The following is a 15,807-nucleotide window of genomic DNA, read 5'->3' as shown; positions in this document are numbered from 1 at the left end:
TGCCCAGCGTCCCCTTCTGCTCCCTGATCAATGGACCTTATTTGAATAATCTGTGAGCTCTTGGACTCAGGCCAATCAGCTGTCAGGGACCCATGATAAATCGCAATGCATTATTGATAATCATAATTACTCTGACATGCGCATTCCGCTCTTTGGGAGTAATTTCCCAACTCCAGGAATTTGTTGTGAAGAAGAAGAAAATAATTGCTACTATTTTGCTCCCCGATGCGTGTGCACCATGTCGAGGCGCAAGCAAGCCAAGCCCCAGCACATCCATTCGGACGAGCGGCAGTTCCCGGATGTAGCAAATGGTAAGAGGGGGGGAGAGCGCTGGTCAATTCCCAACTTTAATTGATGGGGGGGGGAAAGAAATCAAGCAGGGGGAACGGGTTTGAGGCGTGGGGGGGGGCTGCATGCTTTTGTGCGCGTGTGAGGGGCTCCTTCTCCCACCTACCCCGTGTCGCATCGGGGTTTCTTGACCGGGATCCTGAGCCAAAACTCTCGGTATCTGGACCACTTTTCTGTTTCATCCTGATTTCCCACGACTGCGGGAGCAGATCGGAAAGTGTGTATCTTTATTCTTCATATGTGCCCCATATTCTTTCCTCGTTCCTTCATCCAGCTGTGCTGAATCTAGGCTAGGATAAATTTTAATTTATGGGGAGGGGGGATGAAACTCTGAACTCAGACTATTTTTATTTATGGGGGGGGGACCCAGGTTTTCGGAATGGGTGATTCTTCCCCCCCCAAAAAAAGCCCCTCTCCGATTGGGAAAAGTTTTTCTACCTCCTCAATGTGTTAGGTTGTCTTTAGCATCTCCCCCCCCACCCAACATCCTCAGGATTGATTTGGAGCCATCGTAGCCGAAAGCCGCGGCCAGAAGGTAACTCCCTAAATATTTCTGGAAGGGAGGGGTGCGCCGAGAGGAACACTGCGAAATACCTTTTTTTGTGAGATCTCCCCCCCCCCCATTTCCCCTTATTTCTGCCTCTTATTTGGATGAACTGCTGTTTCTGCCATTTAGTAACTAAAAACTCGCCGAGAGAGAGATTACAATCGCTCGGGACCTTTTGTAGCCTGACCTCCAGCCATCTTTGATTTCCGACTTCCTAAAATAACTCCCGTGAGCTAATATGGTGGGGGGGGAGGGAGGGCAGAGAGCTTTTAAAATCTTCCCCAAGTAGCTGCATGGAACCGCCACCCCCCCCCTCTCTCTCTGTTTCCCTCTCTCCCTCTCTCTGTTTCTCTCTCTCTCTCACGCGGATCTCCTATAATTGATAGCGTGGCTTGATCTTTTCGCAGATTTAATTGATTTTGATATGAGGAGTGGGAGCCGGCACTGGCCGAGAAGCGCTTTTGGTAGTAAAAGCGCAGAACTTGGACGAAACGGGAAAGGGGTACATTTCGGGATGGTGCGCTGAATTGGAGGAGATCAGAACTTTGAAATCTCCCAAGGTTTTGGAAAAGTGGATTTCAAATCGATGATCCATCCTTTTTTTTTCCGGGGCGGGGAGGGGCGACTGGGAGATGAATGGACCCACCAGGAAGGGAAGGCACTTTAGGAATAATCAGTTTAGTATAGACCACTGAGCTTTATAGTTTCGGACGGGGGGGGGAGCTGATACTTTTTAATATATTGGAAACTGTGCCTAATCGATACGCCTCTCCCGATCTATTTTTTTAAATCTCTCTCCCCGACTCCATAGTTTGCATAAATGCAAACTTTGGGTGAAATCTTTAGGTCTACTTTTAATGTTAAGCAAGCGAGGAGAGGGTGAACTCCCTGAAGCCCAGATCCGCCATCCCCATGGATAGGAATGCATATTTTGGGAAAGGGTGGGTGAAGAGCTGCAGGAGGTTTGAGTCCCTTTTGCCCCCCTCCCTTTCAGCCTCCCTCTTTCTTTTGAGTCCAAACGTGCAATTGTTGAGCCCGGTTAATGGTGATTTAAGAAAACGAGCGAGCGAGCCAGAAGGCTATAAATCCCATGTTTAATGCATGACTGTTTTTCCTTTGTGCATCTGGTTAGGATGGAGCTGGCGCGGGAGGGGGGGCACGTTGGAGGTGATGTTTCCACATGTAAATCTCGCTGCCGGCAGCTGGAAACCCACCCCGGAGACTGTCTTGAAACAAAAGGGTTAATAACTTCTTTGGAAGTTGCGTGATGGAAGGGGGGGGGGGAGAGCGAGGGTAATCGGAAGATTAGATAGATCTTCCTGTTTAAAGTGTGTTTGTGCTCCCGCTGCAGGGCACCCAAGCTTCCAAATAATACTTCTCGAATCAATTTGATCTCCTAACATACGAATTAATTTGCAGCCAAGGCTTCAGCGTTGATGGGTTGATCGCTTTAGCGTTGCAGAACCCTTTAACATGGGAAGAAATGGGGATTGGTTGGGGTGGGGGGGGAGAGAAGAGAGAGAACGTCTTGATAAATCTTTTGAGTATGTTGTCAATCAGGGGGGGAGCATCCGCGCTTTTTAAATCGCGCTGAAATGTTTGTTTATCGTGCGGATCCGCGATGTTTCGATTGCTCTGCTGCGCCACCTCGAGGATGCGGCCGGCGTCGCACGGCCCATCAGATTAAAAAATGTGGATTTGGTTTCCCTGCCTTGGGGTTTTTAATGCTTAGGGGTCTGAAGGATCGGATGAAATGGACAGCGACGCCGAGACGCCTCTCTTCACAGAATGCTGCTGAAGGCTCGCGGAATGAATTTTCTGAACAGGGTGTAAGCCAGTGATGCTGCGGTCACATTAAAAAAAAGAGAGACATTGCATTTGATGCCCTTCAAATAAATTGGGCCAATTCCCAGCTAATAGAAAATTGCAGAAGGTCAGGTTCAGCCTATCCAGCCTATTAAATCACTGCAAGATACTCGATCTCTCAAATTTCTTTAAATTCTTGCTGAATTTGCATGCAACAAAGCCAAAAACATGCTTTACTCGCATTTTATATAAACCCAGCTAGGGTGGCTTTATTTATTCAAGAAAATAAGCAAATTAAAGATTAACACAGTCTGAACCCCACTGTGGTTCTCTGTCCATTCCAATTCTGAAAGGAATGTGCTCAAAAAGGGGAAAAAAAACCCAGATATTTAGGACATGAACTTTAATATGACTACTAGTCTGAGATTATAGAAAGCCTCTTGCAAAAAATTAGCTAATACTCCTATACGTAATCAAGCATCTTGTGTTCTCAAAAGATTGCAGCACTAGTATCAGAAAACACTTTGGCTGGGTTCACACAGCATGCTGCTAAACCTTATTGTAGTTAGTTTGCATGTGCCTTTGTAAACAACCTCCTTGCTATTCTGGCTAGTAAATGGTTGAGGGTTCTGTGTTCTGTATGAATGCAGTCTTTGCTTCTCCTTCAATTTGCAACCTCAGGATAAGACTGAGAGGTAGATGTAGCCAAATACTGTAAGGAATTGAACTTGGGTGTGTTTCACATCAGCCTCAGGGGCTGAACAAGAGAGTCAATCTGGTGCAGTGGTTAAGGTGCTGGCTAGACACCAAGAGACTATGAATTCTAGTCCTGCCTTAGGGATGAAAGCAAGCTGGGTCACTTTGGACTAATCATTCTCTCTCAGTCCATCCTACCTCTCAGAGTTGTTGTAGGAAAAATAGGAGGGAGGACCACTAGGTATGGCCGCTGCCTGGAGTTAACAAAAATAAATGCTGGATAAAAAAAATCTAACAATAAATACCCTGTCTCCATGAAAATAAGACCTCCCCAGATAATAAGTCCAATCGGGCTTTTGAGCGCATGCACTAAAATAAGCCCTCCCTTGAAAATAAACCCTTCCTGTAAATATTACAACATAGAAGCAGCCAAGAGGTTACCACGCTTGCCGCCTCCTGCACCTCAAAAATAATAAGACCTCCGTGAAAATAAGGCCAAGTGCTTATTTTGGGGGTCAAAAGAAAATAAGAGCCTGTCTTATTTTCGGGGAAACACGGTACTTCCCAAAGAATGGAAAATGTGGTGCATTAATGTGCAGTCAAATCTCTTGCCCTCTATTTTTGTACTGGGGGGAAGTATTTAAATGGTAGGGAGAAACTTTTTAAAGGTGGGAAGTGGATAGAGGATATCTGACAGTTAGATTTGTGCGTGGAACAAGTCTAACAACTTAGCTATATCCAGCTCAGGCACTTTAAGGTATGATAATGATTTAAAAAAAATAATTTAAGAATTCCCAAAGATTTGTTGGAGACATTTTCCTACATCTTGAGTAAAATGAAATCAAGCTCTTTATCTTTTGCCTTGAAATGAAATCCAGATGCTACAGAAATCTGCAAAAGAGAATTAAGTGGATTTCAGGGAGGGCCAGAGTGGGAAGGATGATTAATTTGATGGGTCAAAATAATAACAGGTGATTGTCTTAATTAGCACTTCCCACTGTCCAAAGGATTTAATTGCTCTTTGCAGCTGCTAACTGTCCTTGAGGCAAATTTCTTTTTACTTAATATGTCAGGTATAGCCGATAAGATTCTTTCATATGAATAACTGCAGGGTCTTCAGTTTTTTTGTTTTTGTTAAACTGTTACATTTGAAATGTTGAAAACAAATATAATAACAGCACGGGGAGAGCATTCCTGATTATGCTCTTCCTGATTGCGTCAATTACTTCCTGACATACACTGGTGTGAAAAAGATCTCCAAATATTCCACCTGAAACACCCACGAGGTCATTTTATTTCAGAAAGGGAAAAAAAAAGATTACGCAATGCAAACCTTCCTTAAGGACAAGAAAGTTTCTTTTAGCAAGCGGTACTTTCAATGCTTGCAAGAGAAGGTCAGGGGGGGGGAGGTGCCTTCATGATGATTTTCTTTCTGCCCCCACCTTTTTTTTTCCAATTCAACTGAAACATCATCTTGGCTGCAGTGATTGGGCCTTTTCTCCGAAGCCTCACGCAGCTTATGATACTTTTTTGACAAGCTGCTGCTCTAACCTTTGTCTCCTCCTGCCTTCTGTGGGTGGTAAGTTGATGTCAAGCTTACAATTAGGACTCTCCCGCAATTGACCTTGGCAGCAGGATTTGGGGCTGTTTTGGTTGGGCTTAAAACACTGCCCTAGTGTTAAGTGTGGTCTGGAGTTGCCTTGTTTATAATTGGAGGGACTTGGTGGTACGCAGACGCTTACATAGCTTATTAGTGCAGAGGAAGAAATGATTCTTGGATCAGGTAGAACAACTTGTTTCCTCCTTCTCTTTCTTTTTGTCTGTCTCTTTCTCCTCCCGGGTGATGCCGTGCAAAATTGAATGAGGTACTCTCTATTATTACTTAAATACATGGGCTTCTGGCTGTTAATGTCTGGTTTGAAGTCTATATTTCCCCCAGTCTGATTTTTACATTCAAACCCCCGTCCAGATGACTAGCTAAGAATTCCTTTATGGATCTTGCAGTATTTTACATAGATAGTGTTATGCTTATCAATGCTTTTTTGATATGTTTATCATAATGCTTTTTAATGCTTATCGAAGGCTCCTGGCAGGAATGCAGGATTAGCCAATAAGGATGAAGTCATGACTCTTTTGTGCATAGATAACCCATCAGTTGTGATCCTGTTTTTCTAAAATGCCATCAGGTCGAATTTTATTTTAAATCTCTTTTGTTTCCTGTATCTGTTTGCCTGTTTGCCTTTTTTAGAAGGCCGCTTGTGGTATAAACAAGGGGGATTCTTCAGTTTGATCCATCCAAATTTGAGAATTTGAACATTTCCCTCTCTAAGTCTTTAAAATCATGTTTAGTAGCATTGTTCACTAAAGCATAATTTTCTTTAAAAGATGTGTTACTTGGGGGAAAAGAAAAGGTATTACATTCCTTCAAATGGTTAATGTTATATGGTGTTCCAAGGCAGCGTATTGAAGCCTGTTTCAAGTGGGTGAATTCCTTTCACTTCTGTGTGGCTTATTTGCAACTACAGTAAACACATTTAGCTATCTCCAATCTCTTAACAAATGTGTGGGGTGTTTTGCATTTTTCCTAATTTGGTGCAAGACTTTTAAATCCAGGAGAGTTTTTATCATCTGCTTGACATGTGGTGTGATATTCACAAACTGCTGTGACAGTTTGATTTGTGTTTTAACTTAAATGGCTGGAAGCAAAATCAAAAACCTCATGCATTTTAATTTTTTTTTTATCCCGGTTACAGTGGCCCACAAAAGCTTCTTGGTGACCCACATGTGTAACTAATTAGTATTGATTTAACTCTTAGGCTATCTAATGGTGTTATCTTCATGCTTGGAATATTGGAAATGTTTAACCAAATAAAGCAACACCCTCCCATCCCCCATACTAGGCCCTGCTATGTGCAAAAAATTCTTGGCCAAATATCTACCCAAGAAACAATTTGGAAATAGTTGTTCTTGGCCCTGTGGTTAATGCAGTTTTTTGCAGAACAAATTAAAAAGCTTGTTTTGTGAAGCAGAGGCGCTGACTTCTAACATGATCTGTTTGTAATGTCCACAGTGCTATAATTTTAATAGGAGCAAAACCATCCATATTCTGCCAAAAGAGAAAGAGAGAGAGTTCTCAGAGTACTTCGTCTTGACTGAATTATGCCCTATTTGGGAATTACAATCTCTGCTTTGGTGGACAACTTTTGCAAACAAATTTTTAAAAACCAATCCTCATAATGGAAGTGGGATGAATATAATAATTCTCTGAAGCATGAGAATTCTTTTTGGAACAAATTGGATCCTATCAGCAGTTGTAAGCACTTGAGTAAATTAAATCAGATTATGAAAGGGCACCAGGGAAAACCTCATAGACTTGTGTTAAATACTGATGCCCAATATCGCATGATCTCATCTACACTTTAAGATCTGTTTCCTGTTTGTTGTGAATCTAGATTTCTCGGCTGAGTTTAGTGCATTTGAGTTTTTTCAATATGTTTACAAGATCTCTAAGACATAAAATGTCTATGCATTTTTTGAAGAGGAACAGAACCTGATATTCACACACTGGATCTGGGGTTAAAATACCCTAGACTACCCTTTCCCAATGTAATTTTTCTACATGCATTGGTATCCTAACTCCCATCATCTCCAGACAATATGCCCAGTTTAAATTTTAATTTTAGCCTACATCAAGACCCAACCGCTATTCTGCATTATTTTCTCACATTTAAGAGAATGAAAGGAGGATGAGCTATTCTTTCTGCTTTCTTATCTAAGTAATACAGAGATTTACATTCTATATTATTACATAAATAATAAAACAAGCTCTTCTCAACTTAATGTTCCTCAGGTACATTGGACTTCGAGTTCTTTAATTCTCAACCAACATGGGATTATAGAATTTGAAGTTCATTGTATCAGCAAGGGTGCCAGATTATATTTGTTCAACAGGCTATGTAGCTGTTTGTTTGTTTGTTTGTTTGTTTATTTATTTATTTATGGAGATCACAAGTTCTAGTTCCAGAGCCATCTGAATCATTTTCAGCCAGCCCACCCACCTCACAGGTAATAGGAAGGTGTGTTGGATATGTCTGCCACCTTAAGTTGTTTATAAAAATAAGGCAGGATATAAAAATAAAAATGATGATACAGTTTGGGCAAAAGAGCAAGTTAAAAATAGGCATGCTAAATTCTATTAAACTTCATTTTTAATGGTGAGGGCTGCTCACATTCACTCCAGTGACTTAATAAAAAGCATAATTAGCATTAGGTAAAGGTAAAGGTTCCCCTCGCACATATGTGCTAGTCGTTCCTGACTCTAGGGGGCGGTGCTCATGTCAGTTTCAAAGCTGAACAGCCAGCACTGTCCAAAGACGTCTCTGTGGTCATGTGGCCAGCATGACTAAACACTGAAAGCCCACAGAATGCTGCTACCTTCCCACCAAAGGTGGTTCCTATTTTTTTTTACTTGCATTTTTTCATGCTTTTGAACTGCTAGGTTGGCAGAAGCTGGGACAAGTAACAGGAGCTCACTCTGTTATGCGGCATTAGGGATTCAAACTGCCGAACTGCTGACCATTCTGATCAACAAGCTCAGCATCTTAGCCACTGAGCCACCGCATCCCTTTAATTAGCATTACATCATGTTACATGTTACATACGGTAGTTTATTGATTATGACTAGATACCCTCAGTGTTCTAAGTTAATGTTAAAGCAGGCTAGGGCTTAGCCTAATGCATGAACAACTTGTCTGGGTATTTCAACCATGAATCAGAGTTATTGCCTTCAAAACCCTGTTTGAGGTTTCTGAGGATACCTAGCTGACCATGGTGAGAAAAAAGAAACCTTGGCTAAATAGGCTTTTGTTGTGATTCAGATGTTTTGTTTCTTTTTGGATTGCGAAAGACACTCTGAATGCAGGGGTGGTTTTGATTACTTCTGTTCAGGTCTGAGTCTTGGTAGTGAAATGGGTTCCACCACAAAACCGCGGAGGACAAAATCGCGCTCGACGAAAGCGCGCATGTGACGTCATCACAGCACGACGAAAACATCGCGCTGTGATCGAAAAATGTAAAAATAAAGTGAAAACCTTACCCTAACCCCCCCAAACCTAACCCTAAACCTAACCCTTAACCTAACCCTAAATCTAACCCTAAATGTAACCCTTAACCTAATGCTAAACCTAACGCTAACCCTTAACCTAACGCTAAACGTAACCCTAACGCTCTAAACCTAACCCTAACCCTTAACCTAACCCTAAACCTAACCCTTACCTTTATGTGAATCGGCTTGCTTTAATTTTAATTTTATTTCAATTTTTAATTTTTTTCGTCGCGCTGTGATGATGTCAAATGCGCGCTTTCGTCGAGCGCGATTTTGTCCTCCACGGTTTTGACGGGTCATGGTGAAATGTGCCCAAATTGGTTACTTAGGATCACAGGGATTTGAGAAGAGTTGCATGTGGCCATCCAATCCCAAAGGTGCCTTTTTCAAAAGCCAACTGGACTTTGTGTTTTTCCTTGAAGACGTTCTCTTCTCACCCAAGAAGCATCTTCAGAGAAAATAAACACCTTTGGGACAACCAAGACTTGTATGACTGAGAATCTCCTTGGTTTTCCATCCAATCTCTCTTCATTCAGCCTTTCTCCTTAGCAGGAAGCAGTCTACTTCACAACTACTTATGTCCATAACTAACACTTATGTTGTTAAGTGAGACATTTGTTAAGTGAGTTTTGTGCCATTTTGCACATGTTGATGCGGCTTCCAAAGCTGACACCTTTCTCGCCACAGTTGTTAAATGAATCACTGCAGTTGATAAGCTAGTAACCTTAAATCTTGGTTGTTAAGTGAATCTGGGTTCCCCATTGACTTTGCATGTCAGAAGGTCATAGAAGATGATCACATGACCTTGGGGCACAGCAACGGTCATAAATATGAACCCATTCCCAAGTTTCCAAATTTTGATCACAGGAATGCTACAAATGTCGTAACTTTGAAAAACAATTATAAGTCACATTTTTCAGTGCCATTGTAACTTTGTTGTCAGGGTTCCAAGTAACACACCCTATGAACGAAGACTGAGGTTTGAGATTCCTCAAAGATCCATTTTATTAGAGATGTCATGTTGGCACATCTGAGAAAACCCAAATCTGAAAGTTTCCAGGTTTTCCCCACCCAAATGAAAGTCCAAGTCCCTGCCCAGCACCCACATGTCCATCACATGGTCCAATCAGGAACCATCCAAAACTGGAGATGTGTCCCGGTCACACCACTCCATGTGCAGGGCAAGATGTCCTTAACTCTCTGAGAAAGGAATGTTATTTTGGCTATGTATCTCCCATACTCCATATAACGCCCCTCCAATTTTCCCACAGCGTTAAATGTGGCAGGCTGGAAGGCCCAATGCAAAAGCTGGCTTCCAGGCCTGACAACGGTCTCTAAATGAACTGTTGCGAGTTGAGGACTACCTGTACTGTTAAGATTTAAAACCAGGTCTACATGATCTGTGGTTTAGCAACCTCAGCCCCGCCTTCCCTCTGAACTATTTCTCTATCTATACCCATCTCCTACAGCAAAATAGAAGATGCCTCATCTCTTCTGGAGAGCTGCAAGTTAATGGGTGTAGGAACAATGTGACACAATTTGGTGAGTCACTGTTGTGCTGGTCTAATTTTATTTTTGTTAGATCACTGGAATTTTACTCTTATCTGGTTGGATCATGGTTGACAAATAGCCATTACTCAATAGCATAATCTAATATTAGGTACCGTGGATGGAAAATTGTAAAAAATGGTGGTTGAAGAATTGAAGATCTATTCCTCTTCCTCAAAGCTGCTGGGTTTTTATCTCTTCTCCTAGTCTTATCTTAGATAATCGCACTAAAAGTCTGTCTGACTTTTTCTTTGCTGATTTTCTTTGCACAAAATTCATATTTGCTACCCTGGTATTAGGAGGCTCCTCAATTGCTTTTTTGGAACTTAGATTTATCATTCTTTGTATGGAGCAGATAACAGGTGACTGCTTCAATGTTTTAAAAAAAAATACTGAGCATCTTGCTTCCCTGGATCTTACTAGATCTTGGTTCTTCATAGTTGGGAGATTGGCAATGGATTCATTTCATTAAGTTTGACCTTCGTCAGCATGAATCATCTGGAGTTCATATAAACTGAAAGTGTTCTTCTACGCTGTACCTAAAACTCAATGCCATCACCTTTCTGCATTATTTATTTTATTTCCGTTTTTTCACATTTCTGAACCATCCATCTCCCTCACAAATACATTATAGATCGTGTTTGGTCTTTGAGCTTTAGCATCACAGCTAACCCTGTGCAGTGAATGCATAGAGAGGTCAAATTAGGTTTTAAAAATGGGGCAGACAAGATGCCCTATTCCTTTCTTTCACTGTTCACCAAGTAATTACCAGGTATGTCTACAGGAATGCTGTATATATGTTTGCTTGAATGCAAGGATAACTGTTTGCATGGTTTTGGAAGCCTGCTCAAGATTTTGGATGATGTTGAGAACTGCATGCGTGTTCAAACCAACATGAAAAGACGTTCCTTTCAGACCCCTGCTTATTGTTGGAGGTTGTGAAATGGAAGGGGAAGGGCTTTGTTTATTTATTTATTATTTACTATTATTTAACTTCGATCTTACTGAGATTGACTATTTGAGAGCTATGTTGCAACTCCATTCTTGGTATCTTTTCATATCTTTCAACCGAAGAGGGATAATCTCACCAGTCTTTCTGAATTTTTGTCAGCATCCACTTACCCAATAGTCCAAGAGAATAAACTATGCTTCTCATAACAGAGCTAGAATTTATATTTGGGGGTGGGAAAGTTAGTTCTTGCAAGCTTTTAATGAAAATGGCTAATTCCTGGCTGTTGGTTTAGTTGCAAAGCTCTTGTGCCGGCATTTTCTTTTTTTCATCACTGAGGGCTGCTGATGCATCCATTCCAGCTGCTAGTTTTTGATCATGGTTCTGATCATCTCCATGTGAAGGAACATATGAGTGTCATAAGAATGTATGACATAAATGTGATAGCAAATTAAAACTTGTTTTGCATCGTTCCATCCATTGACCTTATTTGATTTTTACTAGCAACTAATCAGGTTGAGTCCCTTTGACATTTTCAATCTTCAGAGGAAACTTTAGACTAGGGAAAGTTAGATGCAAATTGATGGCATCTACATAATGTCTATAGGTTAAATGTTGGGTGTTACTTCCAAATGGATCCATCTGGAAGTTGAGTTATGGCCACTGGTCTTCTTTTTGTTTTGTAACGTCTTGCTGCTTATCCAAGTAGCTTCTTCAGGATGACTAAGAATCTCTCACTGACATTCCAAATGGATCCTTCCTATTGCGTGCACGCATGAGTAAACACACACACACACACTATTTCAATAGCTTGAAATAGATCTATATTAGTCTCCTTTCATTTATCAGCAAAAATGGAACACAATGATAGATAGATAGATAGATAGATAGATAGATAGATAGATAGATAGATAGATAGACAGACAGACAGACAGACAGACAGACAGACAGACAGACAGACAGACAGACAGACAGATAGATAGATAGATTTGTGTTGCATTTTTGCTGATAAATAAATGAAGGGAGACTAGTATAGAACTATTTCAAGCTATTGAAATAGTTTATATATATAAACTGGGACAACATGTCAGTTTTTGAATAAGGTACTGTTTCCACTGTCTTTCTATTTTGAAGAAGACCAAACATTTTGCTAGAACAGATGTGCTGCTGTGGTAATGGAAGAGCAATAGAACATTTGTTTCTTGAGCCAATCATTTAATTTAAAAGTGACGGGAGTTTGGCTTGTCTTCGGAAGGATCACAACTCATTGGGAAAAAGTTGATGAGCTGAGGATCTATCTGTCATACAACTTTATAAAGAGTCAAGTTGGTGGCCATGACAGCACGATCAAATGGAATAAGACAGGGTCTTATTTTCTTTTGACTCCTGAAATAAGCACTTGGCCTTATTTTTGGGGAGGTCTTATTATTTTTGAGGTGCAGGAGGTGGCGAGCTTGGTCACGTCATGGCTGCTGCTGTGTTGCAATATTTTCAAGGGAGGGCTTATTTTCAAGGGAGGGCTTATTTTAGCACATGTGCTCAAAAGCCCAATTGGGTTTATTATCCGTGGAGGACTTATTTTCAAGGAAACAGGGTAGGAAGCATAGCTTGGGATTGTTGAATTGCCTTTTTTGGCACTCCCCTATGAATATCTCTGCTGGCATTTGTGAGTAGGTTGTGGTTGAGCCTTATTTCAAAACCCAGCCCATTGAATATTCATCAATCATAGTTAAAATAAGGGAGAAATAACTGACCTTTCCATATTGAGATCTGTAACATTTGCCCAAGCAATGTAATCAATTTTGGTACACATCCACAAGCTTAAAAGTTCGTGACCCATCAAAACCGCGGTCCACTAAAGTGCACCCGATTAAAGCGCGTACCTGACGTCATCAGCAGCGCGACGAAAAAAATTAAAAATAAATTAAATTAAAATAAAATTAAAGCAAGCCGATTCACATAAAGGTAAGGGTTAGGGTTAGGTTAAGGGTTAGGGTTAGGTTTAGGGTTACGTTAAGCATTAGGGTTAGGGTTAGGATTAGGTTAAGGGTTAGCGTTACGTTTAGCATTAGGTTAAGGGTTAGGTTTAGGGTTAGGTTAAGGGTTAGGGTTAGGGTTAGGGTTAGGTTTGGGGGGGTTAGGGTAAGGTTTTCGCTTTAATTTTAAATTTACCGCTCACAGCGCGATGTTTTCGTCACACTGTGATGACATCACGTACGCGCTTTCGTCGAGCGCGCTTTAGTCTACCGCGGTTTTGTGGTGGAACCTAAAAGTTATGTCAACGTGGCAGAGCTTTATCTTGTGCTTAACTGAATTTCAAGTTTCAACCATAACTGAGTCTGGCAATTCTGGTCATAAGTAACGACAGTCATATTCTGAATTTATGATCTTTTATCAGAGCAGTCATTAAATAAATGCTGCGGTCATTAAGCAAACACCATAGTTGTTAAGTGAATCCATTGTTTCCCAGGGGACAATTTTTGCCGCAAAATGAAATTTCCAGCAAAAACTAAATTATGGTCATGTGACCACAGGACTTTGCAAATGGACGTAAATGCATGCCAGTTGCCGTGTGCCCCAAAGCAGTCACTTGAATGCAGTGGTGGGTTTCAAAAAAATTTGGAACCTCTTCTGTAGGTGTGGCCTCCTTTCCGGGTCCACTGGTGGAACATCTTCTAACCGGTTCGGTAGATTTGACGAATTGGTTCTACCGAATAGGGGCAAACTGGTAGGAACCCACTTCTGCTTGAATGGAGGGGAAATGACACCAGAACTTCAAAACTGTGTCAGAAGTAGCTTTGTAGGGGGTATCTGTCATAATTTTCAATATTCACAAATTGAGGACTGCCTATATTTACTAAATTTAGATTCCTCTTTTTCGGTGAAAACGCAGAACAACTTTCCTGGGGTTCTTCCTTAATTTTATTCACATCAAAATTACCTTTTGAGTGAATTGGGCTCAGAGACTGGTGTCAGGGCCTCCCATGAGTTCATTAGTCAGTTGCTGCATTGGAATGGGGAAAAACTGTCTCTAATTACTGTTCACTAATTTGCTAATAAGCAAGGAGGCTATTGAAGGAGAATAGTTGCGTCCTTCAACCCTCCAATCTGGTTAAATTTCTATGGATTGTTGGGCGGGGAGGCAAGGTTATAGCTATATAATTGCTAGCAGGTGATTGGAATGTCTGAATTGGGATGATTTTTTTAAAAAATGCCCTATCTTATTCTAGTTTAAATCCTCCTCCTAGTTTAACCACCACATTTTGTTCAGCTTAAAATCTCTCCTTTTCCAATAAATTGTGTAGCCTGGAAAACATGCTTGATTAAGTAGTAGCTTATTTTTTCTGGTTTGTTGATTTGCTAGTGATTGCATATTCGTATTGTAAGCATCTACTGTGCTTTTTGGATTATAAGATGCACTTTTTTCCTCCATAAAAGAGGATGGAAATGTTGGTGCATCTTATATACCAAATACAATCATTTCTGGCCTCCCACAACCCCACCCTGCATGTCCCGTTTTTGCCAAAAACAGAGTGGTATTTTGCAAAAACGGGGTGCACAGAGAGTTTGGGAGACCCCTGCCTGAGGGCTGGGGAAGGCAAAAACTATTTTTTTTCTTGTTTTCCTCTTCAAAATCTTGGTGCATCTTATACTCTGGTGCATCTTATAGCCCAAAAAATACAGTACCTCCTTGGGCCAGAAAATAATATCTGGCTTCCAGATAATGCATGAAATATTAATGATTGTTTTTCACACTTACAACTGTTGCAGCATCCCGATGGCCACATGGTTAAAATTTGAATACTTAGCAACTGGTTCATATTTGCACTGTCTCTAGAGCCAGAAACAACTAGCACACATGTGCAGGGGAACCTTTACCTTTTTAAGACTAAGGCAATTTGAGTTGTGTTGGTTTTTCTCCTTCCTTTGACAAAGACATTTATTATTCCACCCATTGCAACTAGCTGGGTGGAAATGGGTTGGCAAAATGTTTCTTCCATCCCTGAGTTTTTAAAGGAGGAGGTATCCTTTTGGTTAGGATTCTTCTGTCCAAACTTCGCAGATAGAACCAGCTGTTGATGGTCAGACACTGTAGTTAGAAGTTTGGCATCCGTGTAACTGCAACTGTGCTTAATAACACCCATAACAGCTAATGAGTTCTTGGCCCATCTGTCATTTCAAGATTTTTCTGGGTGAAATAAAAGTGACATTGTAATACTGTAAATCCCAACATCATATCTTACACTCACATCTATTAGCTGAGCCCAATAGACCCTGTAAACCAGGAGCGTCAAACTCACCCACCCCTGGTTTAGTGAAGAGGAAAAAAGTCATGGTATGTCACATGAGAATGTGATGACGTGAGTTGGACACCCTTGCTATATTCACACTTTGAAAATTAAAAAAGTGGGTGGCTCAAGTTTTGGATTTTGTGGTCGGATGTACCCATGAAATGGTTAAGCTGGAGTGGTGAAACTTACCCGAGGAAGCTAGAGAAAATTTCATGACTTGGCCTTCTAAGAAACAGATAGTTTGTCATTGGCTATGCCCATGTTGTCATCCACACTATCGGAAGAGAAGTTCTCTGTAGCTATTTGGTAAGAGCATCAATGGCACAATCTCAAAAATTGATATTATGAGTATTGGCTCCCAAAGCTTTGCATGCCACTGATCTTCCCCTTTCCTAGAGTTGCACAAACCTTCGACATTGCTAGGTTAAAGATGACTCTATTTGTACTTTTCTTACTCCCACCTCTCCTTTCCTTTTCATCTTTTGCTCTCCCCACTGGCATTTCCAGTCAGCCCTGG

General features: G+C 41.1%; 1 protein-coding gene across 1 annotated transcript in view; it reads left to right on the top strand.

Annotated features, from left to right (window-relative positions):
- The first annotated feature begins 238 nt into the window (after positions 1-238).
- SALL4 (spalt like transcription factor 4) overlaps positions 239-15,807 on the top strand; it is a 40,082-nt gene continuing 24,513 nt past the window's right edge. Inside the window, exon 1 of the mRNA XM_087720469.1 lies at positions 239-311. Within this exon, the coding sequence (XP_087576595.1) occupies positions 239-311 (73 nt within the window). The remainder of the gene's footprint in view (positions 312-15,807) is intronic.

The sequence above is a fragment of the Thamnophis sirtalis genome, unplaced genomic scaffold (assembly GCF_051295495.1).
Source record: "Thamnophis sirtalis isolate CommonGarterSnake01/CBP01778 unplaced genomic scaffold, rThaSir2_p1.2 scaffold_7, whole genome shotgun sequence".
Classification (NCBI taxonomy): domain Eukaryota; kingdom Metazoa; phylum Chordata; class Lepidosauria; order Squamata; family Natricidae; genus Thamnophis; species Thamnophis sirtalis.
This window is presented reverse-complemented; position numbering and strand designations above follow the sequence as displayed.